The 27,707-nt window shown below is 38.3% G+C and overlaps 1 protein-coding gene across 1 annotated transcript; it reads left to right on the top strand.

The window, feature by feature from the left end:
• The first annotated feature begins 1,869 nt into the window (after positions 1 to 1,869).
• On the top strand, positions 1,870 to 20,640 carry LOC145784402 (E3 ubiquitin-protein ligase synoviolin-like). The gene is made up of 14 exons (XM_082596214.1): positions 1,870 to 2,040; positions 4,832 to 4,924; positions 5,486 to 5,638; positions 6,362 to 6,410; positions 6,927 to 7,030; positions 7,267 to 7,393; positions 11,900 to 12,065; positions 12,491 to 12,612; positions 12,859 to 12,977; positions 13,606 to 13,675; positions 15,814 to 16,021; positions 17,846 to 18,004; positions 18,260 to 18,399; positions 19,301 to 20,640. Exons 1-14 carry the CDS (start codon positions 1,906 to 1,908, stop codon positions 19,432 to 19,434), a joined length of 1,779 nt encoding a protein of 592 aa, XP_082452340.1. The 5' UTR covers positions 1,870 to 1,905; the 3' UTR covers positions 19,435 to 20,640.
• The last annotated feature ends 7,067 nt before the right edge of the window (positions 20,641 to 27,707 follow it).

Here is a 27,707-nt window from a genome sequence, read left to right as displayed (position 1 = left end):
TATTGTGTAGTCTATTGGATAAGTTGTGCATGCCTGCATTACAGGGATGCAACCTATTCGGTCCACTGAATACTTTGTCCCCCAAGTTTGTCCCTGAAAAGGTCGAGAAAATAATAGAACAAAGCCGATGCCGCTGATCGAAATTTCTGCAAACATTTCTCCTTGAATTAATCATTGAATTTTTATGGGCCACGAAAAAATAAGTGTGACTAACCCTAACCCGAAAGTGAGGTTCAGTTTATTAACTATTATTTCAAGATACCGTACTTAGCATGGTCAACTGTTTTGGCAACTCTGCAAATGGCTAGCCTACTCCAATCAGCAACTTCGGCTCTTACGTTTTCTCTCGATCTTTTTATAGGAAAAATTTTGAAATGTTTGCGGCAAATCCGATCAGTGACTTGGGCCCTGTTGTATTTTTTTCTCGGTCTTTTCAGGGGACAAAATTTGGGGACAAAGTATTCTGGGAACGGAATAGGTTGCACCCATATTACAGTATGCCGCACCTCCGGGCCATGCTGAATTACCCAGGCTTTAAAATATGGTAACCAAAGTGGGTCATACCCAAACGGTGAGTTACAAGCCATTCTTTGTTATTGTTATTTAAGCTACTAGTTTGTCAAACTGTTTATAACTTTATCAAAAACATACCGATCAATGAGCTGGCCTAGTGTTGGGCGATATATCGAATTTTCGATACAATACGATATCTTTTCAATATCGATATTTATTTCAATATTGTTCGATATTTTAACTATTACAGCCCTAACTCGTAACTGCAAACCCCTACAAAAACGTTGCCGAGGCCAAACGGCAAAAGTTGAAATTGCCGTGGCAATTGCTGTGAACGTTTATTACGAAAAAAATTGTACCAAAACATGTAAAATGAGAAGTGAAAAATATACTGGAGTAGTCTATCACGACCGCACTGTTTGATTTGTTGTGATGTAATAATACCAAAAGTAGCGATAAACCGAACAACGCGATACGCACGCTGTTACGGTAATTCACGTTGAGTAACTCACGGGGAAGAAAAGTAAGTTAATTTTGGGTTGATTCAATGTTCGAGTCGGCACAAATCGATTTAATTTTCCCGGCAGGTTATATTGCGTAACAACAATGCCCAGTAAGAATTTTACGTTTGTTTTACATTAATTCGACGTCTAGCGACGTTAAATTATCATAAAATAACGTTAATTGCTCAACCAAGTACCGGTAACAAATTAATAGCTCCCTGCGAGAAGGTTGTCTCAATTTACGTATGCACTAACATAATTTTGACACAATTGGGATAGGCTACTGCGAGCAACACAAAGTCTGTTTGATGAAGAACTAGATGTCAGAATCGGAATCATCAGATGCTGTATCGGAGGATGAGGTTGTCGTGTCATCACTGGAATCGGACAAATCAAGAGGCTCATCACTTGGCTGTAAATCTACACTTTCTTTGCCGTTCACAATAAAGCATCCACGTTTTGTCGCTTTCGTGCTTTGATACCCATCCCACGCCTTTTTCGCAGAGCTCCATCAGGGTGTTGACCAAGGAGCAAATCTATGGCTGTGGCATAACGACTGGGAGGAATGTTTAATTGTCTAATCCTATTCTTACAAGCGCTCGTGTGGCTTCGGCATTTTTATTGCCGACGCTAATGCGCCATTCATGCATCTGCGTCAGCAATCAACTCAGCAATCTGACACTAATTTCAAAGACTGAGAAACTCTTTTCTTAATTAGAACAAAAATATCGAAAAGTATCGAAATATCGAGTAATTTTTCAAATGTCGTATCGTTTTGTTTTTTTCAATATCGCCCAACACTATGTTGGCCTAAGCTATGTATAAACTGAATGGATCACTATATTTCAGAAAAATGTGTCTAATTGACTAATTTAATTTACATTAAAATATGAAAATGAGGAGCCTGTTTATAACTACTGCAAGTTTTGCTTTGACATCCGCTGTTGTTGCCAATGCCTGGATACAAAAAAAGCAATTTTATCCGACTGTTGTGTATCTAACCAAGTCAAGTCCTTGTGTTGCGGTGAGTGTATTTAACTATTTATTTACTACACACGCAGCAATGTAACCAGTGGTTTCTCACATCAACAGTTTCAATTCTTAGTTTGCATTTTGAAACATAACTATTTGTATAGCCTAGGCTATTTATACTTTGGTTTCAAATTCATAACTTTAACTATCCCTGAAAAATAAAGCCATGGCTATAATTACTACCAAGGGTGCCTGAGTCTGAACACAGAAAGGTTGCATACCTCAACCACAATGCAAACTAGGTGCTCTAACATGATTGTGAGAATCGCTGCTCTTAGATATTCTGTATCTTCAATTTGTAACACCACTTTTTGAAAGTTTGCTTTTTTGTTGATGTAGTATTTCAGCTGATCACTAGGGTGCAGCATTTGCCCACGACCTTTAGCAAAAAGCCTGAACTTTTTTTGCTTATGAGGTTATCTTAGAAAACAACTTTTGCAAAGTTTCATTTTGATTGGACAAAGTTTAACCCCCCACCCGGCCATTTTCTAAGGGGACTAACGGCATTTTCTTCACATTATCGCCACTAGATGGAGCTGTTTACAAGATGCAACTGCATATTTACTTTGGAAACATACCCCTCTTCATTCTGCATAATTAAAAAAAAAATATCTAAATTGGCCAATGGGAAGCAGAAATATGAGCAGTTTTGCACTCTCCCCTAGCGCAATATTGCCTCTAGTGGCCAACATATAACAACAATAATAATAATAACAACAATAATAATAACAACACACCACCCTTGAAAATGGGGGGTTAGACACCAGTTTTGCTTCAATTGGATGAACATTTAAGGAGATAATTGTTGTTATGTGTTGGCCACTAGAGGCAGTATTGTGCTAGAGGAGAGTGCAAAACTGCTCATATTTCTGCTTCCCATTGGCCAATTCAGATAATTTTTTTTAAATTATGCAGAATGAAGAGGGGTATGTTTCCAAAGTAAATATGCAGTTGCATCTTGTAAACAGCTCCATCTAGTGACAATAATGTGAAGAAAATGCCGTTAGTCCCCTTAGAAAATGGCCGGGTGGGGAGGTTAAACTTTGTCCAATCAAAATGAAACTTTGCAAAAGTTGTTTTCTAAGATAACCTCATAAGCAAAAAAAGTTCAGGCTTTTTGCTAAAGGTCTGGGGCAAATGGTGCACCCTACTGATCACCTTTCAAACTATCTTGCACAACACTATCAGCCAACAATGATTTTCATGTTTACTTGTTCTATTATTTTTTTCTTTGGTAGAATTTGTATGCTTGCACAGTTTAAATATGCACTGCTTACAGACCAGGATTAAGAATCAAATCACAAACCAAAATGTACTTTTTAAAATGCAAACCAACATGACAATCCTACAAACAGTTAAAACAAGAAAATGAAATATATTTTGGTCCTATGATTTGCAATAATTTCATACAAACACAATTACTACAAGGAAAAATGAATAAAAAACGTAATAAATGCAGACCACGAAGAATTTGAACTACTGATATTGAAGACTAGTCAGGACTTGGGACTAGAGATAGTTAAAAATGTTTTGTTTTTAGTTGTTATTTTTGTTTTACTTTTTTTGTTTTTCATACTGTTTCCAATTGTTTCATACATTTTTTCAAGTAACAACTGTTTTCATTTATCATAACAAAAGAACTGCAAAAAAGTGTTAAATTATAGCTGTTGAATAACTTACAAATTAGTGTGCTGCAGTTTTGACTAAGTTTTCTATGTCAGAAGTGTGTTTGCATGCTCATCAAGTGGTACCAATGATGAAGACTTTGTCCTAGTGGTGACCATGTTAACAGTCAATCCCCTTGGTTACTTGCCTTATTTTTTTTATTGATTTATTTGTTTCATTCCAGTCATTTCTTGCATAGTCCATTATAATGAGTAGGCCTGTTATATGGATTATGGAATATTCTGATATTCTTTAAAGTCTAATTGCTGCATTTGCTGTCTAGTCGACTGATACAAACTTACTTATCAACAAAAAAAAAACAGTAGAGAACAAGAGCACCACACTAAATTGGCAGATTCAAGTTCTTTAAATTTAATAAACTTGAATTTGGCAATTAAGTGTGGTACCGGTGTCTCTACTTTTTGTTTATTTTATCACACTGCACATCCTCATGAATCACTGGTGAAGTCAAAAGAAGATCTTTCAGTGACAAAAGTTTTATTTTGGCAACTTATCGATGTCTTGATTATTTTCGAGAAGCAAACATACAAATTTTGTTTCGTTCATTTAAAGTTTAGACAGATTGTTGGTGCAAAAAAATGATCATTTTTTATTTTTTTAAAAAATGAGCACAAAAAACAACTAACAATAACATCTTTACGTGAAACCTTTTCATATCTAATACAAATTGGAAAACATATACATACTGTATGTATTGTTGTATAATGATACTGCCTTTTATAATGAAAGCAGTTGATAAACAAGTTTTGACAGGCACTTTATTTATTCAGAACAATTAAATGGTTCACATTTTCAAACATATGAGACACAGCACATGAAACCAATGGAACATTTTTTGTTGTCAGAAATATTTAAAGTTCCTATTTTTTTTTATTGATTGTGTTTAAGTAACAATATTATGTTCATTATATTTTTTTATCACAAAACAGTATGCTGTGCTAAAGTGTACTGTATATTGTATTAAAACTTAAGTTTGAATAGCGAATACTCCGGCTAAGATGTTGCAAGTGCATGAGTTTAACTTGATGGGCGTGTTCCGTGTTGATAACATGTCAAATAGAACTTATTATCTCATTTAATTTTGTTTTATGTTTTAGGTGTTATACGTCCAAGTTTTTGTTTTTGTATTTCTACTCGCCAAACTTTTGAGAAAGATATTTTTTGGTCAACTCCGACCGGCTGAAACTGAGGTAAGTGAGGTAGCTATATACTAGTGTGAAGACCAACAATATGAGCTTTAATGCAAAAGAAACAATGTTGCAAACTTATTTGTCACATGAGCCGTTGAGCAGACCTCCTTAACTGTTTATTCCCTGCAGAGTGCACTTCTTTGCAGAATGGCTCTATCTATCACAATAGGTCCATTGCTATAGTTTTGTATTCTGTTGTAGACCAGCACATGGGGTTTCCTGGGCTGCATCTTGGAAATCCTTGCTGTAAAAGTTATGAATGTATACTGTATAGTGATTTAATTAGCAGTGTTATCTTTGTGTTTAACTTTAAATACCATTCATGTTGATACCACATGATGTGTGATTAGTTTAAAACTAGGCATAGCCTTAATCTTGTGGAAATGATAGTTTGTTACAAAGCGACAACTCTTAAAAATCTTGGAAAGTTGTAGTTTATTAAGTGTACTAGCCTATAGTATATACCTGTACAATACATTATGTGAATTGTTTTTACCAACATCTATCAACAAGATTTGTTTCGCTTCTGCAGTACCGGTAATTTATAATTCATCATTGCAGCATCTCATAGAGAGATCCTGGTATGCCATCACAGACACATGTCTTGCATTTACAATGTTCCGTGATGACTTCAGCCCGATGTTTGTAGCTGCTTTTACTCTTCTACTTTTCCTAAAGTGTTTTCATTGGCTAATAGAGGACAGAGTGGATTATGTAAGTTATGCCAAGAGAGTAATTCAATAATTGTCTTGTCTTAAAATAAAAAGGAAATATATTAAATACGAAATTCATTTACTGTCGATTGCGAAGTGGCTCCTTTTCAACTATTATAGCCCTTAATTTCTCTCAAAATTATGAGTAAAAGTACGCTGCTCTACAGAGAAATGCTTATGGTCCTTCTTGGGGCTGTGGCTTGCTGACCTGAATACGAAAAGGTTGAGAATGATTAGTTGCAATCAAAAGCGTATAAGGCCATCTACACTACAACGCAGTTAAAATTTCCCTCTCAACTTGTAGATAAAATCAAGAAATTGAGATGCACTCATTGGTTTTCAACCTTTTTTGATGATGTAATGACTGATTGACTGCTATGATTTGAAAGAGTGTTTGGTTGCTGACCATGTTACTTTATCAACATTAACGACAACATAAATTACATGCATACAGCATTCAGAAGCATTTTTCTTAAAGACAAAATGGCTTTCATTATCAATTTATCATCCTTCTATTTGTTCCATTGTCAATAGATGAGACCTGGCGTTTGCCCCTTTTGCCAGGTGTCCACCAGTTTTTACAACCTATGCGTCATGCTTTCTGGTTGTTGGGGTTGATTAAATGACTTTGTTCGATCAAAAACATAAGTAAACTCAATAAAGTTTTAATATTGTCGCAATTGTTTAGTTTTAGTATTATTCACATGGAATACTTTGATTTCAGATGGAGAGAAGCCCGATCATTAGTTTCGTTTTCAAATTAAGAGTATTGTGTGAGTATTATATGATTGTTATTTTAGGTGTTAAAGTTTTAATGAGCGAATAACGTGTTCACTCTTTATAGCACCAAAATGCTAGTAATTGTAAATAATTGATATTCTTTGCAATTTTTGTTACAAAGCGATTGACAGATGTGCACGGCTGCACGCATTAATTCAGATTGTACTGTGTCGATTGTCCTTGAAAAAGTAAAACAAATTTCATCAAAAGTATTTCCACAATGGCAATCAACTTCAGTCGAATTTTACACAAAGTACATCAGACAATACGAACGCTGTAAGACCGAAACGGTGTGCCACTATCTGCAGTAATAGAAAAGTTATATGACATGCGAGAACTATTAAGTTGAAAAGGTAAAACGATAGACCCTTGTCCTCCGAAGCTCAAGCGATGAAGTTTGAAAAACACTGCATTATCAGAACGCACTAAATTCGATTAAATTCGCTTTCACTACGAATTGATAACAGGGTAGTATGCATTTTCTGGTTTAATCATGTCTTATATTTCAGCTTTGTTGGCTATTCTTCTTGCTTGCGATATTTTTTTCGTAAATCTGTCTTATCACGCCACCGTCACGAAAGGGGCTTCCGTTCAACTGGTGTTTGGCTTTGAGGTGAGCTTCCTCATTTCGTCATCTTTCATGTTCTATCGATTCGTGTTTTTTTGCATATCCTGCTTCGTAATATCATTATATTGTTTTTGGAAAAATTAATGTTCCCGGATTGTACCACTGAAAGTTTTATAAAAAATTTGTACTTTTACAACCATCCATTGTTTGCACACGTGAAATCATTGTAAAAATAGGTATATTTCCAAGTGTCTTGTAATCACAATCCACGTTCTTTACAGTACGCCATCCTTGCTACCATAGTCATGACTGTGTTCCTCAAGTACGTTCTACACGCTATAGACCTTCAAAGCGAGAACCCCTGGGAAAATAAAGCCGTGTTCATGCTCTATGTCGAGCTTATTACAGGTATAAAAATTTCATTGCTTTACTATTATGCAATTGGCCAAGCAACCTCTTAATCACAGTCAATGATCAATTTTAACTAATTACGCGCGTCAAGTGGTTAGAAATCCCATCATAGGCCTCATAAGAGTAGGCAGTGTAATTTGTACTAACAAAGTGTGTTATCGCTCAAGCCACTTGTCAAACAACTGGGAGCCGAATGGTTTTCAACGGCATCGCTTCAATAACAAGCGAAACTTCAGGCAGCAACACATTATCATCAGCGCCTATTGCATTCTAAACGCCCCCTGGAAATACTTTGGGTACAGCTGTGTTGAATATTATGGGATCAGGATATTTCGAAGTAAGTTAACTGCGAGACACGTCTTGCCGTTTGATTGAGTTGACGCGAGGACAGTTTCCCATTGTAGATATCTTTTCATGTGTAAACACTTCTTATCTACCATCGCTGAGGGACCATCATGAAATGTCAAATTTCCTGACTTCCACACTCGTTGAAACGCAAAAATTACATAACACTACAAACAAGAAAATGTGAGCTAACAAAGCATGAACCCAACTAATAACTGCCCAGACAGAAAAATCCGTAATTTTTACGTTGATTCAACGTCTGCAGATGGGTGGAGAGTATAATTATCTCCTAATGCATTATGTTATGGGTTACACAACAACCTTCTATTGCAAAGCAGTTGACGACACTTCTATTAGTGATTGGCCTCAGCTAATGACCGTGCGCCGCGCGTTCCTTTCAAAGCTGCTATGCGAGACTGAAGATATCAAGTCTATGAACAGTTTCCATGCAAAGGACTACATGACATGACCCACCAGTTAGGGAAAATTTGAAGAAGTTCATTAAATAAAGCAAAGTATGGTGAATGGAAAGCATAACAGAATAACAAAACACAACGGGTCTGCTACTATTCGGTGAGTCCGATTTGGTGAGGTCCCTATTCGGAGAGGTGAGAGCCATTTTTCGGAGGTTCCCTATTCGGCGATTTGTTAAAAGTTTTTTTGAAAATTATCGGGTACCGTAGCCTAATTATCATTGCCACTTTTACATCGTTTTAACGTCGCTAAACGTTGAAATCGTGCAGAAAAAATAGAAATAAAATGTTTGAACAATTAAATGCAAATTTGTCATGTCAGTTCAGTTGAGTTGTTTTTATTTGTGACCATCATATCAAAAACAATACATATCAACATAGCAATAGCAAAGGTAGAAGCGACAAAACGCGAACGTTAAAACGTGCTTGAATTCATCATGTCAGTTCAGCTCAGTTGTTTTTATTTGTGACCATATCATATCAAAAACAATTCACGTCAACATAGCAAAGGTCGAGCAAGAGGTAGAAGCGACAAAACGCAAACGTTAAAACGTGCTTGTGACCGAAGTAAGTTATTGAGTTGAAAGAAATTTGGCACGGTCGCAACACCTTCAGAAAAATTTAAGATATGAAGGGAAAATAAAAAAAAATATGTTACAAACCAAAAAAATAAATCATGTTTATGTCTATAAGTTAGTACTTTTGAATAGTTAAAATGATTAGTTTGGATCAACAAATGTGTGGCCTACAGCTTGGATTGAAAGGAAATTATCGGGTAACGTAGCCTAGTTATCCCGACCAGCAAAAATTTGTTCCAAGAACCCAGTTAGCCTAACAGTTTCTTTTTACATTGTAGTAACAGATAACCAAATGTGTGGCCTATCGTTTTAACGTCGCTAAACGTTGAAATCGTGTAGAAAAGGGAACTTTTGCTGACTAGGATACGTTGAAACTGAGAAACATTCACAGAAGCCTTTCGATTTGTTCCAAGAACCCAGTTAGCCTAACAGTTCATTTTTACATTGTAGTAACAGAATGAAAAGGCTAACCAAATGTGTGGCCTACAGCTTGGATTGAAAGGAAATTATCAGGTACCGTAGCCTAGTTATCCCGACCAGGAAAAATTTGTTCCAAGAAGCCAGTTAGCCTAACAGTTCATTTTTACATTGTAGTAACAGATAACCAAATCTGTGGCCTATTGTTTTAACGTCGCTAAACGTTGAATTACCGTAGCCTAGTTATCCCGGCCTGCAGAAATTGCCGTTTTTACATCGTTTTAACGTCGTTAAACGTTGAAATCGTGTAGAAAAGAGAACTTTTGCTGACTAGGATACGTTGCATTTTTAAGATTATGTTTTTCAAACACTGTTTTAATGATGCATACTTTAAACCTTTTGGTTTTGCCATCTCCTTTTGTTGGTGTAAAAGTCGTGTGTTTACTTTATCGTTCTCTCCATGTTCGCGCCAGCAATGAAAAATAAAATTGAATTGATATTCGAATCCTCAACTAATATTAGAAAATTCCAAATCCAACGATACCTTCTGCTTATTTGGAGAATTTTGAATTTTATTCCACTATATCGTTTAGGCCACACATCACACCGATAGGCCACACATCACACTGATAGGCCACACATCTGGTTATCTGTTACTACAATGTAAAAATGAACTGTTAGGCTGACTGGGTTCTTGGAACAAATCGAAGGGCTTCTGTGAATGTTTCTCAGTTTCAAGGTATCCTAGTCAGCAAAAATTCCCTTTTTTACACGATTTCAACGTTTAGCGACGTTAAAACGATAGGCCACACACAGGGTTGATCGGTTTAAACCGGGGCGGTTTAAACCACCCGGTTAAAACCTGGTTTAAACCGGGCAGTTTTGACCACCTATTGCTGGTCAAAACTGGTCAAAACTCCTTTAGTGTATGAATCAAGTTGCTTTTCAATTGAATTACAAGAATTTATTCCAACAATTTTTTTTTATGAAAAACATTTGCCATCAAATTTTATCCAGTTAAAATAAAGCAATGCGAATGCATATTCTAAGATGCTTTAAAAATTAAAGACAGGATAGTTTATGATTCGTTCTTTGAAGCAAAGTACACGTCAAGCCAAGAAAGGATTATCGGAAAAGGAACAAGTTGTGATGCCTTATGCCTATCTACTTTATGCAAGTTAGAACACCTCAATTGAACAATTGGAATTAACAAGTCTCTCCAGTATATTCAATTGCTTCATTCACCAGTCAATTTCATCTTTTCCTTCTCCCTCCTCCCTCACCTTCTACCATCTCCCTCACGTTTTCAGTGATTTTCTGGCGAACTCAATCAAGCAACTCATTACGGGGTTTTGACCAGTCAGGTCAGGGTTTTGACCAGCTTTGACCGGTTTAAACCTAGTTTTGACCGGTTAAAACCAGGTTTAAACCGCTTAGTGGTCAAAACCCAGTTTTGACCACTTAGAGATCAACCCTGGCCACACATTTGGTTATCTGTTATTTTTTTGTTTGTAACATCTTTTTTTTATTTCTTATATATATCTTTCATTTTTATTTTATTTCATTTTCTTTCTTTATATCTTTCTTTTCATCTTATTTCCTTCATATCTTAAATTTTTCTGAAGGTGTTGCGACCGTGCCAAATTTCTTTCAACTCAATAACTTGCTTCGGTCACAAGCACATGTTAACGTTTGCGTTTTGTCGCTTCTACCTTTGCTATGTTGACGTGTATTGCGCGTTTTGTCGCTTCTACCTTTGCTATGTTGATGTGTATTGTTTTTGATATGATGGTCACAAATAAAAACAACTCAACTGAACTGACATGACGAATTTGTATTTAATTGTTCAAACATTTTTTCTATTTTTTCTGCCCAATTTCAACGTTTAGCGACGTTAAAACGATGTAAAAACGACAATGATAACTAGGCTACGGTATCCGATAATTTAAAAAACAAATTTCAAAAAATCGCCGAATAAGGGACTCTCCGAAAAAAGGCTCACCGAATAGGGAACTCACCAAATCAGACTTCCCGAATCGAACTCACCGAAAGGGGCCATTCCGAAACATAACAGCTTTGCGACAAGTTGCCTAGTGTTGAGATGTATTCAAGCATCACTGCAACGAATCACCCGTGGTGTATAGCTTCCCATCGTTATGTATTGGACATGACCTTTATAATGTTGGTTGAGAGCGAATGTCGTGGCACTGAAGAGCAAAAGCTTGTTGTTGATTAAGGATCCACGTCGGTTCTTCTCATGAGGAGCTACAAACATTCTGATTCATGTGATTGATTGAGTTTCGCTTTTTATAGAATAACTACGTCACCTAATCTATTAATCAACTGATTCATGAAAATTTCACAGCAATAACGCCTAACAACACAGAAACTCAACAGCCAGCAGCCTTAAGTCAAACAAAAAAGCCGCATTAAAGAACGACTCACTGACTTCAATACCATTCGTCATAGCACATGACTAGGGAACTGAGTTACGAAAGCTGCAAATTCGCTATTACCACTGCGAACTCGCGGCATCAGGCTAAAACAGATCGTTAATACCTACATTGTGAAATAAATTCTGATTTATGTAAAACGTCCACTAATATTGACTGGAAGTAATGTGTGATTTGAGAACATCTTGTCTCTGAATGCGATTAATTCCGCGCATGATTTAACTCTTTTGATTCCAGGTTTTCTTAGGGTCCTCTTGTACGTTTGCTTCACCATACTGATGATCAAAGTCCACACATTTCCTTTGTTCTCCATCCGACCAATGTACTTAACGATGAGACAGTTCAAGAAAGCGATAACCGATATCGTGTTATCGCGTCGTGCCATTCGAAATATGAACACACTGTGAGTGAAGTGGAACTTTAAACGACTTTTCATTCTTCGTGAATTTAATATCCTTAATTTTGAATGCAGTTTAAAATCTTCATTTAATTTTATAAGAAAATCAACATCTTTTGTTATTGTGCTACTGTTAGGTTTGGAAACTGGAAAGCTTTAAGTAAATCTTTCTTTAGTTTCATGCCGTAGGTTGGCGACTGATGGGTCACCTGGAGCAGGAGACCCTTGGTGTCTTGGCCGTTGATTGCCAATGATAATAGTCTTAAACTGCAACTTGTTGTTTGGACGTTATTCGGACAAGCAGCTGTGCGCATGATTTGTGCGTTGAAATATGCAATAGTCTCTCTGTAATCTGTATTCCGTCATAGTTGTGTGGAATATGACTTCCGATTGATTATTGAAACCGCATTTTTGTATTTGAATATCGCCAGATACCCTGATGCAACCCCTGAGGAACTATCAAGCACAGATAGAACTTGTATCATCTGCCGTGATGACATGCAAGCTCCCAATCCTGACAACCCTCCTGCTCCTGGAGGGGTGTCGGATGCAGGTATCCCCAGCGGATGAAGTATTGACTGTATTTTTATTAAAACTTTCTGCTTGGTATTGTGCTTGTTTCAAACGCGATGGTGAATGCATAGTTAATTCAACGACCTTAGAATAATTTCATTTTTGCCTGTTTTGACAACATACATGCAACACGACAGGTTTCGCAATAGATGATAGTGAGATAGATACTTTTGTATGCAGAGTATGACGTAGGGTAAGTGGATTACAAATCAACTTTGTGTTCCAGGAGTGAACAAGAAATTACCATGCGGTCACATATTCCACGCTTCGTGCCTTCGTTCGTGGTTTCAACGGCAGCAAACTTGTCCAACCTGTCGCTTGGACGTTCTACAGGCCAGAACCCCGGTACGTGGAGTTGTATTGATTTTATTTGTCGTATCCACTATCCAGGCTCACGCCCGGTGATTGAAGATTTAGATTAAGTGGACGGAAAGGTTCAAGGAAGCCAATCTTCGTGTCCACCTTCAGGCATGCCTTTAGGTGTCTTGCCAAAGACACAGTCACATGCTTTTAAGTGGTGTCGAACCGGCGCCCTTTTGAACGTCTTTCCAGGGCTCTCACCACTCGACAATGCCGACAGTTGCATTGATGACGTTTTATTAGTGATATTTGTTTTAATTTCTTACCGGTAGAAAAGTATTTTTGACAATAGGTTATTTGCTTGTTTTCTGATAAACTACAATAAGACGGTGCGTGGACGGTATAATTTTGTAAAAATTGAATTTGGATACGGTTGATACTATGTTTGATGTAGAGAATGGATTAATGACGTTTGCCTTTGTGAAATTTTAAATGATTGGTCAATTTTTAGTTATACAATGAACATAATATATTTAAGATATTACGGTATCTTAAATGTGGTATGTTTCCATATATATTTATGTGTGTTTCGATAAGTTTCTGTATGCGTGCTGTTTGTATGTTTTCTGGAAACAATATTTTCAATTGATTTTCAAAAACTAATGTATTTTAGGCTCCTCCTGAAAGACAAGCTCCTCCACCACCAGGAGTGCCCCAACCTCCTCATCCCGGCAACAATCCATGTGAGTCAAATTATATGAAAAGTTCAATTTACTTTATGAAATCTTAAGACCCTTTAATATTCAAGTGATGTATTCTTTTTGTGTCATATTATGAGAAAATACTGCTGGCTTCTATCCATGCTATCATGGTTCAACATCCCGCTTAATTACATGTTGTAATGAAGCCTCTCATCTTTAATCACCTGGAAGTTCGGTGTCATCATGTTTTGATTCCATTGCAACACTGATGGAAATGATGCAATATTCTTGTCAATTTGTCATCATGTTTTAAAATCGTGTAACCCGCTTAGTCTTGGTATCTGAGGAACGTTGTGTTTTATTTTGAGTCTCTACAGGGTGATTGAAAAGTAACTCCCTATTTTAAAAAAACTATAATTTATTTTTAAAATATAATTTCTTCAATTAATGAATATGAGAAGGAAGTATAATGCATGGGCTTTTATTTAAAATTCGATATGGGCGCCTTTATTTGCCACCAGCTTCTCAAGTCGACCAGGAATCGCATCAACTGATTTCGCAAGAAACTCTTGCGGGATGGAAATCATAACTTCTTATTCGCCCTTCAAGTTCTTTCAAATTTCTTGGTTTGGTTGAGTAGACTTCCTCTTTCAGCCAACCCCAGAGAAAAAAGTTGCAGGGTGTTAAGTCAGGACTTCTGGCCGGCCATTCGTGTGAACCGCGACGACCCATCCATCTTCCAGGAAATTGAGCATTTAGCCATTCACGAACAACAATAGCAAAGTGTGGAGGAGCTCCATCTTGCATGAAAATCAAATCTTCAATATTTTCCCAAGCACTGATAATTGGCCAAATTTCATCTTTCAACATAGCGAGGTACCTTTCGGCATTCATGGTATCGCGAAGAATGAAAGGACCCACAATCCTATCAAAAGTCATTCCACACCATACCGTTACTTTGGGTCGATTTTGCATTTTTTCACAGGTAACACGAGGATCTTCTTTCGCCCAGTAGTGGCAGTTATGACGGTTCACAAATCCACCTATGTGGAATACAGCTTCATCACTCCATAGAATATTTTTAAAGAGGTTGGGCCAATCTCTAAACCAAGCCAACATTATTTCACCAAACTCCATACGAATGTCAAAGTCTTCGGCAGAGAGTGCTTGACAGTAATGCGGCTTCCAAGCACGCCATTTAAGCTCGTTTTTTAGCACATTACGTACACAATGAAAGGAGAGCCCACTTTCTCTTGTTGCTTGACGAATTGACTTATGTGGGCTACAGGTAAACATTTCTTGAACAACTTGCACTACCTCAGGATCTCTGGATTTGGAAGGACGACCGCTTCTTTGAGTATCAGCCACAGATCCTGTGGTCATAAGTTTTTTATGACAATTCTTGATCGTCTTCGGGTCAATTTGGGCATGTTTTCCCTTAATAGTTCTCCACCATCTTTGCACTTGAACAATGCATCCCCAAACTTCGTAACGCGCGGCTATCTGGGCACGTTCCTGTAGAGTAAGACGTCCAGCCATTTTTGTAGGGTTTTGAAATAAAATAAATTTGAAAAGATTGAAATTGAACAATATTTAAACAAATCTGAAAGGAAAACAAGAACATAAATTAAATTGCCATACATTAAGTAATATATACACAAAAATTGAGAAACATGATATAGCATTTGAATAAATTGTATTTATTTTAAAATAGGGAGTTACTTTTCAATCACCCTGTTACTATAGCTCACACTTTTGGCTGGAAACAGATCACAAAACACTTGGTGAAAGAAATCAGTAAATCAATCTGTAAAATCAGTATACATTGTTTTTGAATGAAATGTTAACCATTTCAATTGTAATGTAATAAAAGTTTTGAAACTGTTTTTAAAGAGCTGAACTCTGTTTCTGCATTGCTTATTGAAAACAACCACTTTTTGTATACTGTGCTGTTTTTATCATCATCAGTCGCCATCTCCGCTTGCAGCAGATTGCGCATCAACATGGTTTAGATGTTTCCAAGAGTGGCAGTTTTAAGCTAACTCGCCCAGTGTCGCCATATTGAGACCGATCCATGCCTGAATGTTGTCTTGTCATTGTTTTGGTTGTATGTTTTTATAAGTTGCTTATTTTTACAAGTTAACGGTTTTTAAACGTAATGTACATGTTCGCTTTTTTAGTTGCTCAAATGTTTCATCCGATGATGTTCCCAAGACCTCCACCACCACCACCACTGCAACCTGCAAATGGAGGAGCCCCACCACCCACAACTTCTAGTTCTTCTCAATCGTCTTCACTACCTCCACCCCCTCCGGCCTCATCCTTCCCCTTGGGGATGTTCATGCCCCCGCCGTTCATGCCTCCCCCTGTACCACCCCCCAACTTCAGGTATGAACCTTAACCATCATATGCTGCTGCAGCAATGTTTTTATGTTTTAACAACACATATACAGGGTGAACAGAAAGTCCTTGGGCCAACTTAAAAACGATTTGTTAGTAGAAAATAAATAAAATTTCATCAAAAAGGTATCACAATGAAAGCTTACAATACTAGGAATAAATTTATTTATTTATTTTCAATGTGGCCGCCCTTCACTTGAATAAACCTCTCAATTCTTTGTTGGAAGTTTTCGACCAAAGCACATAGCTTATCCTGGGGTGTTTTGGCCCATTCTCACAGAAGTGGTTGCTTCAGAGCATCAGCACTTGGGTGAGCAACGGAACAGGCTTTTGCCTCCAATAACGACCACACGCAAAAGCCCATGGGATTCAAATCAAGCAATGAGGGAGGCCACATTTCTTGCTCCAGAATCTTGGAAGTTGACGTGAGCACCAGTCCTGAGTCTTTCTTGAAGTGTGGGATGGTGCACCATCTTGTTGGAATGTGAAGGGCTGATCTTTGAGGTGTTTCTTCATCTCTTCATGGGCTGGAAGCAAGATATTGTTGATGTAGCGATCGGAATTGATTTTAACTCCTTGTTTCACGAAAATCAGAGGAGACTTTCAAGTTTTGGAGATGGCGGCCCACACAATGACATAAGACGGTTTTTGACGGAATATCTGCTGAAGACTTTGCATAAATTCTATCATTCTGATTATTAACTGAGCTTCAGTTGTGAAGAGTTTTTCGTCTGAAAGAATCTGTGCTCTTTCAAGTCTCTTTTGCTTTTGGAGAGGTGTAAGGAACTGCCATGTTCTCAGTTTTGGAGTGCTAAGGAACTGCCAAGGCCATTTGACGGGTGGATCTGTTTGGGTTTCTCACCCTTTTTCGGACAGTCTTAACCACTTTCTGTATTCGAGCAGTGTGAGGTCTTCCAATCCTAGGATGATCTTCAGTTGTACCAAGTTTCTTACATCTATTCACAACATGGTAAACGATGAATTTGGCAACTTTTATAAAGAGCTTAATGATCTTAGAGTTTGTTTTCCCCGCGCGATGGAGCTGAATGATGGCTTCTCTTTGGCTCATTTAAGACTTTACAATCAAGGTTTACAATTAGACTTAAATTTTAGAGAGTTTAGCAGGATATTTAGCATTTTAAGAGGGATATGAGTGACATTCAATATGTTCATTCATAAAATTAAAAAAGTCCAAGGACTTTCTGCTCACCCTGTACAACGTAGTTCTGGTTCTATGTTCAAAATGTGATCGGTTTGCGAGGTTATGGTCTTATGTAACTTGTCGAAGATTCTTTATATAAATGACCATCAAACCAATCCTTTGTGTTATTGTTCGTTCAAGCTGTCTGCACTTGCATTCGTGAGGTTGCTGCTTTGTGTGCTCATGGCAATATTTGAACTGCAAACCTCCCGATTCCATCTCGGCGATCCAGCCCACTGATTCAAAATAGATGGTAGTTGTTGACTGGTGGTGACGTCATTACTGACGTAATGACGCATGGTTTCAATTTCTACCAACAAGTTTCATCATCATCATCCAAACTCGATTTTGCCCCCACTAGTGAGAGTTGTTTATTCTTTTCCTAGCACTGGTTGTCTTTACTCTTATTCTCCATCTCCTTCCATCGGGAAAAACAACATAGTATTGTTGTTTTACTGTTGTTCTGTTGTTTTACTCATTGTTTTCACTTCTATTCTCCATCTCCTTCTGTCCATCGCATCTTCTTTCATCTGTCCGATCTTGTCTGTCCCATTCCTTACCTGTTTTTTCTATGTTTTTTATGGTAATTATTTTGCAAACTCTTCCTCCAGCGGGATGACTGAGGAGCAGATTCGTCTCATGGAAGGCCAGGAGCGCAGGAACGTTGAGGCAAGGATCGAATGTCTCCGCAACATCAACAATCTCTTGGATGCGGCCATGCAGCAAGTGGCTCAGTACGTCACCGTCGTGCAGACGATGGGAGGAACCGGGTAACTGAACATCTTCTTGTTCTCGACGAAAAAGTTTCACAATACAGACATTGTAATTACGTAAACTACAGTATATCATGAGTGATGTAGGACGTGTGGTTGAACCTATTTCTTGCGAAGAACATTCCCAGACAGCAAATCAATCGTTTTTCACATTGGTTGAACGTCTGTAGACGTTGAATCAATGTAAAAACGGTTGGTTTGCTGTCTGGGTTGCTTTGTCGCTGAAGACGAAACGTGATAACCTTGTTGCAGATTGCAAATTCCTCCAATGCCTTCCATGTCCCAAACTAGTGCTCCTACTCCTCCTGAAACCGCAGACGCAGCAGCTTCATCCGACGTTGCTGGACCCAGCAACGTCACAGCCACCATCCATTCAACTGGGGAAGCAGTAGGTTGGTGGGAACGTCATGATAATAAGCAGATCTAATCTATCATACGCATACCATAGGCCTAGTTGGAGAAATGATGAGCATAGGTCTAGGTCTAGTAATCAGCGGAGTAACCGATGCTCCTAGAAGTACCAACGGCTGTCGTTTAATAGAGGGCTGGCACCGGCTTGTTACATTGATGAGGTGAAATGCCATGTGAACCCATCTGTTGATTTACATTAGGATAGAGAGATGAGATTTTGAAAGTGATCGCTATAAGTGTTTGGTGAAGGAAAACTCGTAAACCCAGCTTCTCTTCGACAGTTTTAAAATGTTGGAAGGAAGGGCATCCAGCTATAAAATTCGGCTTCAAATGTCAATGGTAATGTTAATAAACACTTGCGTCACACCTATAGTGTTCAGTGTTCATCTAACTTAAGGGATCTCACCTCAACAGGGAGTAAATTTATCCTCTTCAGGTGAAGTTATACATAATAAAATATTCCGAGCATTCTAACGGCCTTGCCCAGGGTTCTCCATTTGCGCCTAGGGGTGAGGCTACGAGTTCTATGACTAGAAAATATCTGTGAGTACTGATTAGCAGTTATGTTGTCCTATTTTTAGTAACTTTTAACATCCTTGAAACCCATATCGTCCTAACGTCAGTTTAAACTGACGTCAAAAAAGGAAGGGTTCCAAGGATACTGGACTGGTGCCGATAGGAGTGTAGCTTTTAGATTAATCTGGTAATAAGGAATCTAGCCAATTTAATTATTTGACCACTTGACTCAATAACTCGACTCCTTTCACCATCCGCATGATTGGAATCGTTTTTGCACCGTCAGTTTATGTGGACGCAGGAGGAAGAGATGGGTTAAGCAACATCACTGCCGTTTGCTGAAATCATATATTTTGCAAATTGTAGAAACAGCAACCGGGCCGGACCCTCCATTAGAAGATGGTGATGATGTGCCAGCAGATCCTGATGAACTAAGGAAACGACGATTAGCTAAATTTACTTCGAAATCTTCTGAGAATTCGGAAAGTAATTTGCAATGAAGAAGAAGTTTTGACTTCTCTTGTGTATTTTTCTTCTGCGATTCCACAGATGGCTACTTCCCAGATAGCAAGTCAGTCGTTTTTTTACATTGATTCAACGTCTGCAGACGTTGAATCAATGTAAAAAACGACTGATTTATTGTCAGGGTTCCTTCTTGGCATTATATTAAGAGTCTGTATAGCTTTGTCGTGCTATGTTTGCATTATAAAATCAGAATAAAGGTTTTGGTTGGATAGCAGTGCTATTGTATGGTGGTCTATTGAAGGAACGTCCACACATTCTTTAACCAAGGACGTCTTTTCAATGTTCTGTACCACTACTGGCACAAAGAGCTGTAAAAAACTTTTATATTTTGTCAATATATAAACAAATGTTGAAGAAAGAGTGAAAATAGCGCGCCGTACGTTGCAAAGTTTTTCTGCGTGGCCTTGGTTTATCAAATAGCTGGTTTTCAATTTGATGAAGAGTTGCTATGTTTATTAAGAATCTCTTCGTTCTTGTAAATTGTTGTGATATATTTATAAAACTATTTTGTTATTTTACGTCGAATGACCGTCTCATTCAAAAAGTGTATCCATAAAACAATGTTTCTTTTTTGTAAGGTAGTTCCTTCTCGATCAACTTGCTAAACAAGATAAACTCGCATATTTATTTGATTTTCCTTTGAAACATTGTACCTTATGCCAACTTCATTAGTGCGATGTTTGTCACCGGAAACCACTTTGTTGCTCAAAAATGGCGCCCGCAACTTTTATGAAATCTAATTATCAACGAAAATTAACCGATGTTTTTGACCGGTGGTTCTTTATTTTGTTTGTATGTGTTTGACTCCCCCCATGTTGAATTGTAAAACTGTCTAGTTTCAGTTCCAGATGGTTTCTTGCTGAAACTTGTATCGATTTCTGCCGTTGCCTGGCCGTGCTCTACGTACGTTAAATTTTACGAAGACCGAAGTGAATACTGTAATAGATTTTAACTGTAACTCCCCAAACAGCAAAATCTGTCATTTTTACATTAATTCAACGTCTGCAGACGTAATGTAATTACGACGCATTTTGCTGTCTGGGTCCTACTTTCAACTAACCAACATGACAAATTCCATTAGTTTAATTTCGCTTCAATGTATTTACTGGTAGGTAGTCCTGGGATAACGCTTGGTGGAGGTTCTTGTTATATTTCTTGCAATAAACGGTTGCTTCTGTGTACACCACTGGCTGTGACGCTTGATCGAGGTTACTGTGACGCATTTTCACATCACTGTTTGTCCAATCACAGCTGGGTAGATGCGTCTTTATTTTGTTGAGAAGTTCTAAGCATTGGTTCTTCCTGGATTCGACATCGCGGTTTTAAGGGTTCGACAAAACTCCTCTGCATTATAAAAAATATCAACGAACGTTTTATCAGGCTATAACATAATAGGTTGCTACAATGGAATAATGAAATACCGATCGTCGTTTTTCACAGTAGTGCCATTATATTTATTGGAACATGCATTCTGAGGAACTCTGCCGTGATTTGACAGAACCTAATATCCGCCATTTTTAAGTTTTCGAGAAAAACGACTTTTTGTGTTTATAGCTGTAAAATTAACTCTCGAAGTTGACTTATTTGTAAGGCTGGAGCGAACAACCAAACAAAGTTTTTAAAAATGAAATTTGAGTCAGGTTTTTATTTGTTTGTTAAAACTTGGTGTATATTTGGTTTTGCCAGATAACTAGTTATAAAACATGTATTAGGTTTGTATGATAAAACTTAATATATACTCTCGATGTTGACTTTAACCGCCTTATTGGCTTATTTAATGTTATGCGTTTGTATGATAAAGCCTAATATAAGCTAAATGTTGGCTTTGACCACACTATGTTAGCTTTGTAAGCCTAAATCAAACCTAAAGTACCGGCAAGCCTCTGGATTTCTCCCAGAACTGTGTAGCCTATTATTTCGTCACTAATCTGTAGATAACTTTGCTGATGTCACAGAAGTTTGCTAGGTTAAAGGCTATCGCTGATTTAAAATCAGTTGCTGGTAGCCTACTTGATAACCATGCCTTCATTTAAGACTACCGTATTACATTGGCTACACAGTACACAGCATCTGGTAGGCTAGGCTACGGTTGATTAGAAATGACCAAACACACTGAGTAGCGTACTACCGGGCCTCTGCTTTAAAATGTTAATAATCGTATGCAAGCCAAGTCATTTAGCGTACCGTAAAGTCAACTAAGCCATCAGTAGGCCACGAAAAATCAAACTGATCGATGAGACGTAAATGATACGGCATTTATTGAAAAGAAAAGCTAGTGTGTTCAGACGGACATTTTTAGGCTAGCCTACATAATTAAGCATACTTAGTGCTTAACAACATTTTAGCCCAATCTACTTTACCAAACGCTTTTAAATCTGCTTCATGCAACCATAGGCGTAGCCAGGGGGGGCGAAAGGGGCCATGCCCCCCCCCCCCAAATTTTCAAAGTTTGGATTCCGAAGTTGAACCCTTTGTTGAAAATATAATATAATTTGTATAAATTTATATTGTTTTCCAAGACATCTGGCTATTAACACCCCCCAGGACTTGTTTTAGACACACAGAAAGACACCAATAAATTCTTTAACTAATCTGTGGAAGCAATTTCCGAATCGCTTACTCTGTTGGGTTTTTGTGTAGCTGAGTTTTTTGTGTTCTCTAATTTTAGCCGCAGTTTTTGCCCGTTTGTGTGTAACAGCTACCTTTAATAAGTTAATAGCTGTTTATCTGCCTATAAATTTCATACAAATATTACCCTGAAAGTGTTTCCAGAAAGCGCTATAATCCATTATTTGAGTGTAATTTTGCAAAAATTTTCCGGGGGAGCATGCATCCGGACCCCCCTAGAATACGCGTGCCTTCGGCACGCTCCAACCCCCCGCCAGTTTTATTGCTTCCCTTACTTAACTCACCAGGATACGCCACTGCACATCAGGTGGCAATGTCTTAAATCAAACACTTTGTCGTTCTCTTCAATTCATCAAATATTTGCCCCCCCCCCCAATTTTTTTTCTGGCTACGCTATTGCATGCAACTCAAGAGATGTAAGATGTGGTGAAGTAGCCTGTTGCATGGCTGCTGAAATTTTTGCCTGTCACGTGACGATATCCTGTTACGTGATTGGAGTAGTAGTAGATGAATATGTCAGGTTTCAGAAAATTATTCTTGCACAGATTAGAATATGTTAGGTTTTACACACCAATTATCTCGAAAACCATACTACATTGTGGCACAAATTTTTGTCAGGAGATGCATGAAGTCTTTGAACGTAGGAAAATGCAAAAGAGTCATTTTCGGCAAAATGGCGGATATTAGGTTTACCAAAATCATGGCAGAGCTAGCAAGATGCCTTTATACTGTACATAATCTGGTTTGATTAGGTGGAAGGCGCAGCGCAAAGAACGATGTTGTGCAAGGAGATAAAGCCTAATCTCTGAGCTAGGCGTATGTCCCTGTTTTATTGAGCCTCGCTTGACTTGGACTTAATTTGTGATGATTTGTAAAAATGCTCATCAGTGATTCAGGGTCATCTGGAATATTTACAGGAGATGCTTTTAGACCAGGCTTTGGTATAAAATTTGGACCTGAAACCTTTCCATGAGAATAAACCAGTCAAATCATTGTTAAAAAAAACAAAAGTCAGATTACACTACAATAGGCAGGGCCGGATTTAGCTGATGGGGGGCCCGGGGCACTTTTAGATCGGGGGGCCCCCGTGCAAAAATTTTTTTCAAGCCTACGGTGCGAAAAACCATCTCTACGTCTACATTAGCATCAGTCCAGTACTGCACAGCATTTTGCAGAAACTTTAAAGGCCAAAAGGAAAAAAAAAACACAAAATCACATTTTTTCCACATAGGGGGCCCTTCAAAAGTCGGGGGGCCCGGGGCAACTGCCCCCTCTGCCCCCTCTGCCCCCCCCCCCCCCTTAAATCCGGGCCTGACAATAGGTTAAGGTGAAACTGTAGGCTAATTGATTTTCAATTGTTGGTTGCATTCGTTGCTGCAGCACTCTTATTTTAGTGCAGGCAACAGTCTCCTACTGTTCATAGGTTGGCCTATATTTATACAAACTCATCTAAGAGAAAACTGCGTCAAAATCTTCTACAAGTAGGCTATGCGAAACTACTCGGAATGACCAGTCAAAGGCTTTGTCAGTCCGAGGATAAAGATTCCAAGCCAATCAACTATGGCCACTGACATGTAAACTAAATTTCAAACAAGATCGAAATCGGTGTTCTAAGTATCCAGCTAGAAAAACAATTTTGTGTTTGATAGAGCCACTGGAAGCAATGAGCTTTTCAAGTGCTTTATCAGCAATCACACCTGGTAGAATATAACTGAAAATATAATCCGTCAGTAATAGCTGTTCAGCCTGAATGTTGGTTCTTGTTGACACAACAAATGCATCTGCAGTTGTTTTTGTGAGTTTTTTTTTTAATTGACCATGACTACCTAGCGCAGTTCTTTATCCACGGCTGTCGACACTCATCCCGCATGTTAATAGCTGAATAGCGATCCTTGACATTCAGCATGTGGAACCAGCAGAGGTGGGCACCCGCTACTTTTAAAGTAGCGCGCTACCCGCTACCGCTACTTGGACCAAAATAGCGCGCGCTACCGTTACCCGCTACCAATTTACAAAAGTAGCGCACTACCCGCTACCGCTACTCGGACCAAAGTATCGCGCGCTACCGCTACTTCTTCCGCTACTTTTGTCTAAAATGACACTAGGAAATACTCTTCAAGTCCCTAGCGACGCAAAAATGACCTTGAAAACGAATGTTTATTCGTTTACATTGTTATTTTAACGTCGTTATAGAGAACACATTCTAAGGAAATTTATTGTTACGCATCTTTCAAAAACACGAGCATTTCAAAATGAAAGTCACTAAGTCCTGCCTACTTTGGCTTAGCACATCTTTTCCAACACAGAAAAGTCTCCACCGCAGCACTGGACGGAATGGAGGTGTTGTATTTAATGAGCAGATGTTTTAGCTCGGTATTCGAAAAGCTCAAGGACTTGCTCCTGTCCGTAAAAAAGGCGTCCACAATTGCTTTTTTCTTCTGCACCGACGTTTCACGGGATGGCGCCAATTAGCCTAACACACCAAAAAATTCATCCTCGGAGTCATGACTGGTGTTGGTGTCACTCTTCTCGGTATCAACCTGGCTTGATGTCTCCCGCAACAGTCGAGTTACATCTGTCTTGACGTTTTTTCGCAGTGCGTCAGCATCATCCATGGAAACGTAGTGCAGAAGTTGTAGCCACGACGTCTTGAAGGAGGGGTGAAGACATGATGCCATAACGCATTTCATGTCGTAAAAGCACTTGTTGAATCGTTTCTTCATCCCTTCAAGGACTTTCACTCTCAACTCCTCACAGGTCACAAGATCATTGCTCTCCGTCAACTTCTTCGCGCAAACTGTAATGATTGGAAGCAAGACTCCGTAATACGCCTTGGACTCGCCCTGGAGAATGTCTAAAGCTTGGCAGATAGGCTTCATCACACGGAGCCGTTCGCCGAAGAAGTTGACGTCAGCTAGAAATAAATGAGCTGTTTAGAAATAAGATAAACTATGTTGTAACTTCTAACTTGTAGCCTAAGCAAAACAAATCACACAAAATTGCCCTGTAATGATTTCTTTTAATATGTATTAATATGTTTAACAACAATGAAAACTATTAATACCGTACTACAAAAAGTGCTCAATGCTAAGCAAAAAGACAAAGCAGAGCGAATTAAATCAAATATAGCTATTACTATCTGAAGCCTTTACAAATTGTTTCACCTAACGGATCATCAGAAGGTCTTATTCAAATAGAATCTATTTGAATATTGTTGAATATCTATTGAATATCTATATCTATTGAATATCTAATATCTACAATATCTATTGAATATCTACAATATCTATTGAATATCTAATATTTATTGAATATCTATTTGAATATCTATTTAAATAGATTCTATTTGAATAAGACCTTCTGATGATCCGTTAGGTCAGTGGTTTTCAACGGGGGCGGTACCGCCCCCCAGGGGGCGTTTTGGCTTTTCAGGGGGGGCGGTATGATTACTTCGGATTAAGGGGGGCGTTTTGATTATGAGGGAGCATTCTGGTTTGACCTATCTACCACCCAGCGTAACGATTTCGTCAAAGAGCTCGTATCGTCGTGGTAGCATTTCCTACCTCATACCTGGTGGAAAAGGAATTCAGCTGTGTTGTTCTGCTGCATACCAATACCAACCCACTTGACATATCCATAAGAGGTGATCTTCGAATGTTTCTCACTGGCTTTACACCGGATGTGGAGAAACTGGCATTTTCTCACCAAACCCAAGATTCACACTGACTAGCAGTAGGCCTATAGGCCTACCGTTTTCATGCTCGCAAATATATATTTGCTTTTCATCAAATATAGTTACTAGTCTCTAAAACCCTTACAGCCTGTTTCACCCTAAAAGGGAATCATCAAAAGGCCCTTATTCTAATATAAATAAAATTCTATCTGAATAAGGACCTTTTGATGGTCGGATGGTCCCCTTTTTAGAGAAAAACAGGCTGTAAGGGTTTTAGAGACTGGTAACTAGCCTGTGTTTGATGTAATTTGCTCTGCTTGGCTTTTTGCTTGGCATAGAGCACTTTTTGTAGCATTAACAGCATTTTTTGTTTTATATTCGCTTTTTATAATTAATCGTTTTTGTTGGGGGGCGGTAAAATTGTGCCAATTCATGAAGGGGGCGTTGGGCCAAAAAAGGTTGAGAAACACTGCGTTAGGTGAAACAATTTGTAAAGGCTTCAGATAGTAATAACTATATTTGATTTTATTAATATGTTTATTTATTTTAATATGTAAATAATATGTTTAATATGTAAATAATATGTAATATGTTTAATATGTAATAATATGCCGTATGTTCATTGTTTATTCTTAAATGCTCGTGTTGTTGATTTTTCTTTTTTATATTGGTTATAAGGTTCAGTCGTCCCCGCATGGTTTCATCAACTGGTATGAAACCATGTGTACGTAACCTTTAAATTTGCATCGCATGCACGTTTTAAACTTTTGTAGTTTTGCCACCTTTTCCTTTTGTTGGTTTTGTTCCCGTTCACTATTTGTAACTTTATCATTGCTGTTGTTTTCCGACAAAGAAAAAATAAATTGAATTGAATTTTAACAAAAATCATCGTGTAAGAAAATTTTATCAGCAACAAATATCCTAGCTAACCATTTGTCAACAGTTTTACTTTAACCAATACGATAAAAAAAAAACTTATTTTTGGACATCTTAGCATAGGTGATGACTGATGAGGTAATGCTCACTGCATGTAGTCTATATTCTATATAAACTATACACAACTTTACTTCGGCCAGGCTATTATTAAAATGATACGGTCAACTGCTTTAGCCTTATGCTATTCGGTTGCAGAATATGCTTGCCCAGTGTGGGAACGCTTAGCACATGCCAAGAAAATTGACCCCATATTGAACCAAAGCTGCCGTCTGATTACAGGTTGTCTCAAACCAACCAACATCACGTCGCTGCACATTCTGTCTGGAATTGCTCCCCCCAACATCAGAAGAAGCGTGACCAGCAGAAAGGAAAGATCTTGTCAGGACATAGATTTGAGACAGCACCCACTGTATGGCCAAACTCCAGCACACAGGCGTCTGAAGTCAAGAAAAAGTTTCCTTGCTTCAGTTGTCCCATTAGGTCAAGACGATCTCGCCGCCAATGTGCGGGTTCAACTATGGCAGGAGGGACTAGCAGCCGGACCGACACTGGCCAATATGGAGCTCACACCCATGGAGAGCCTTCCTCCCGGAAAACGTGAACCGTGGAAGTATTGGCGATGCCTCAACCGCTTAAGAACTGGTATTGGCAAGTGTAAAACCTTGATGAGACACTGGGGGTATTCCATGGGGAGCACAAGTTGCAAATGCGGACAGGAGCAAACAATGCAACATCTACTCGAATGCCCTGACCTAAAAGCAAGGTGCTCTGCACAGGATTTGGCCGAGTTCAACGATAGAGCAAGAGCCTGCGTGATGCTCTGGGCTACGGGAGTGTGACACACGATGAAGAAAGATTAAAATGATCATTATCGATTTCATACCTTGATTGCAGGATTGCAGCTCCACACTAGAAAACGAGATTCCCAAAAGACCAAAACTTTGCAACCAAACCGATTATACAGGCTATAACTTATCTTATAATATAGCTGCTTGACAACGCCAGTGTTGC

This window comes from Aplidium turbinatum, chromosome 15, assembly GCF_918807975.1.
Source record: "Aplidium turbinatum chromosome 15, kaAplTurb1.1, whole genome shotgun sequence".
Taxonomy (NCBI): domain Eukaryota; kingdom Metazoa; phylum Chordata; class Ascidiacea; order Aplousobranchia; family Polyclinidae; genus Aplidium; species Aplidium turbinatum.
The sequence above is the reverse complement of the archived record's forward strand: the minus strand, read 5'-3'. Positions and strand labels throughout refer to the sequence as shown.

Coding starts and splice junctions, on each gene's coding strand:
- LOC145784402 (XM_082596214.1), top strand. CDS start 1,906: ATGAAAATGAGGAGCCTGTTTATAACTACTGCAAGTTTTGCTTTGACA. Junction 7,031..7,266: donor AACTGGTGTTTGGCTTTGAG/GTGAGCTTCCTC, acceptor CGTTCTTTACAG/TACGCCATCCTTGCTACCAT. Junction 13,676..15,813: donor TCATCCCGGCAACAATCCAT/GTGAGTCAAATT, acceptor TCGCTTTTTTAG/TTGCTCAAATGTTTCATCCG.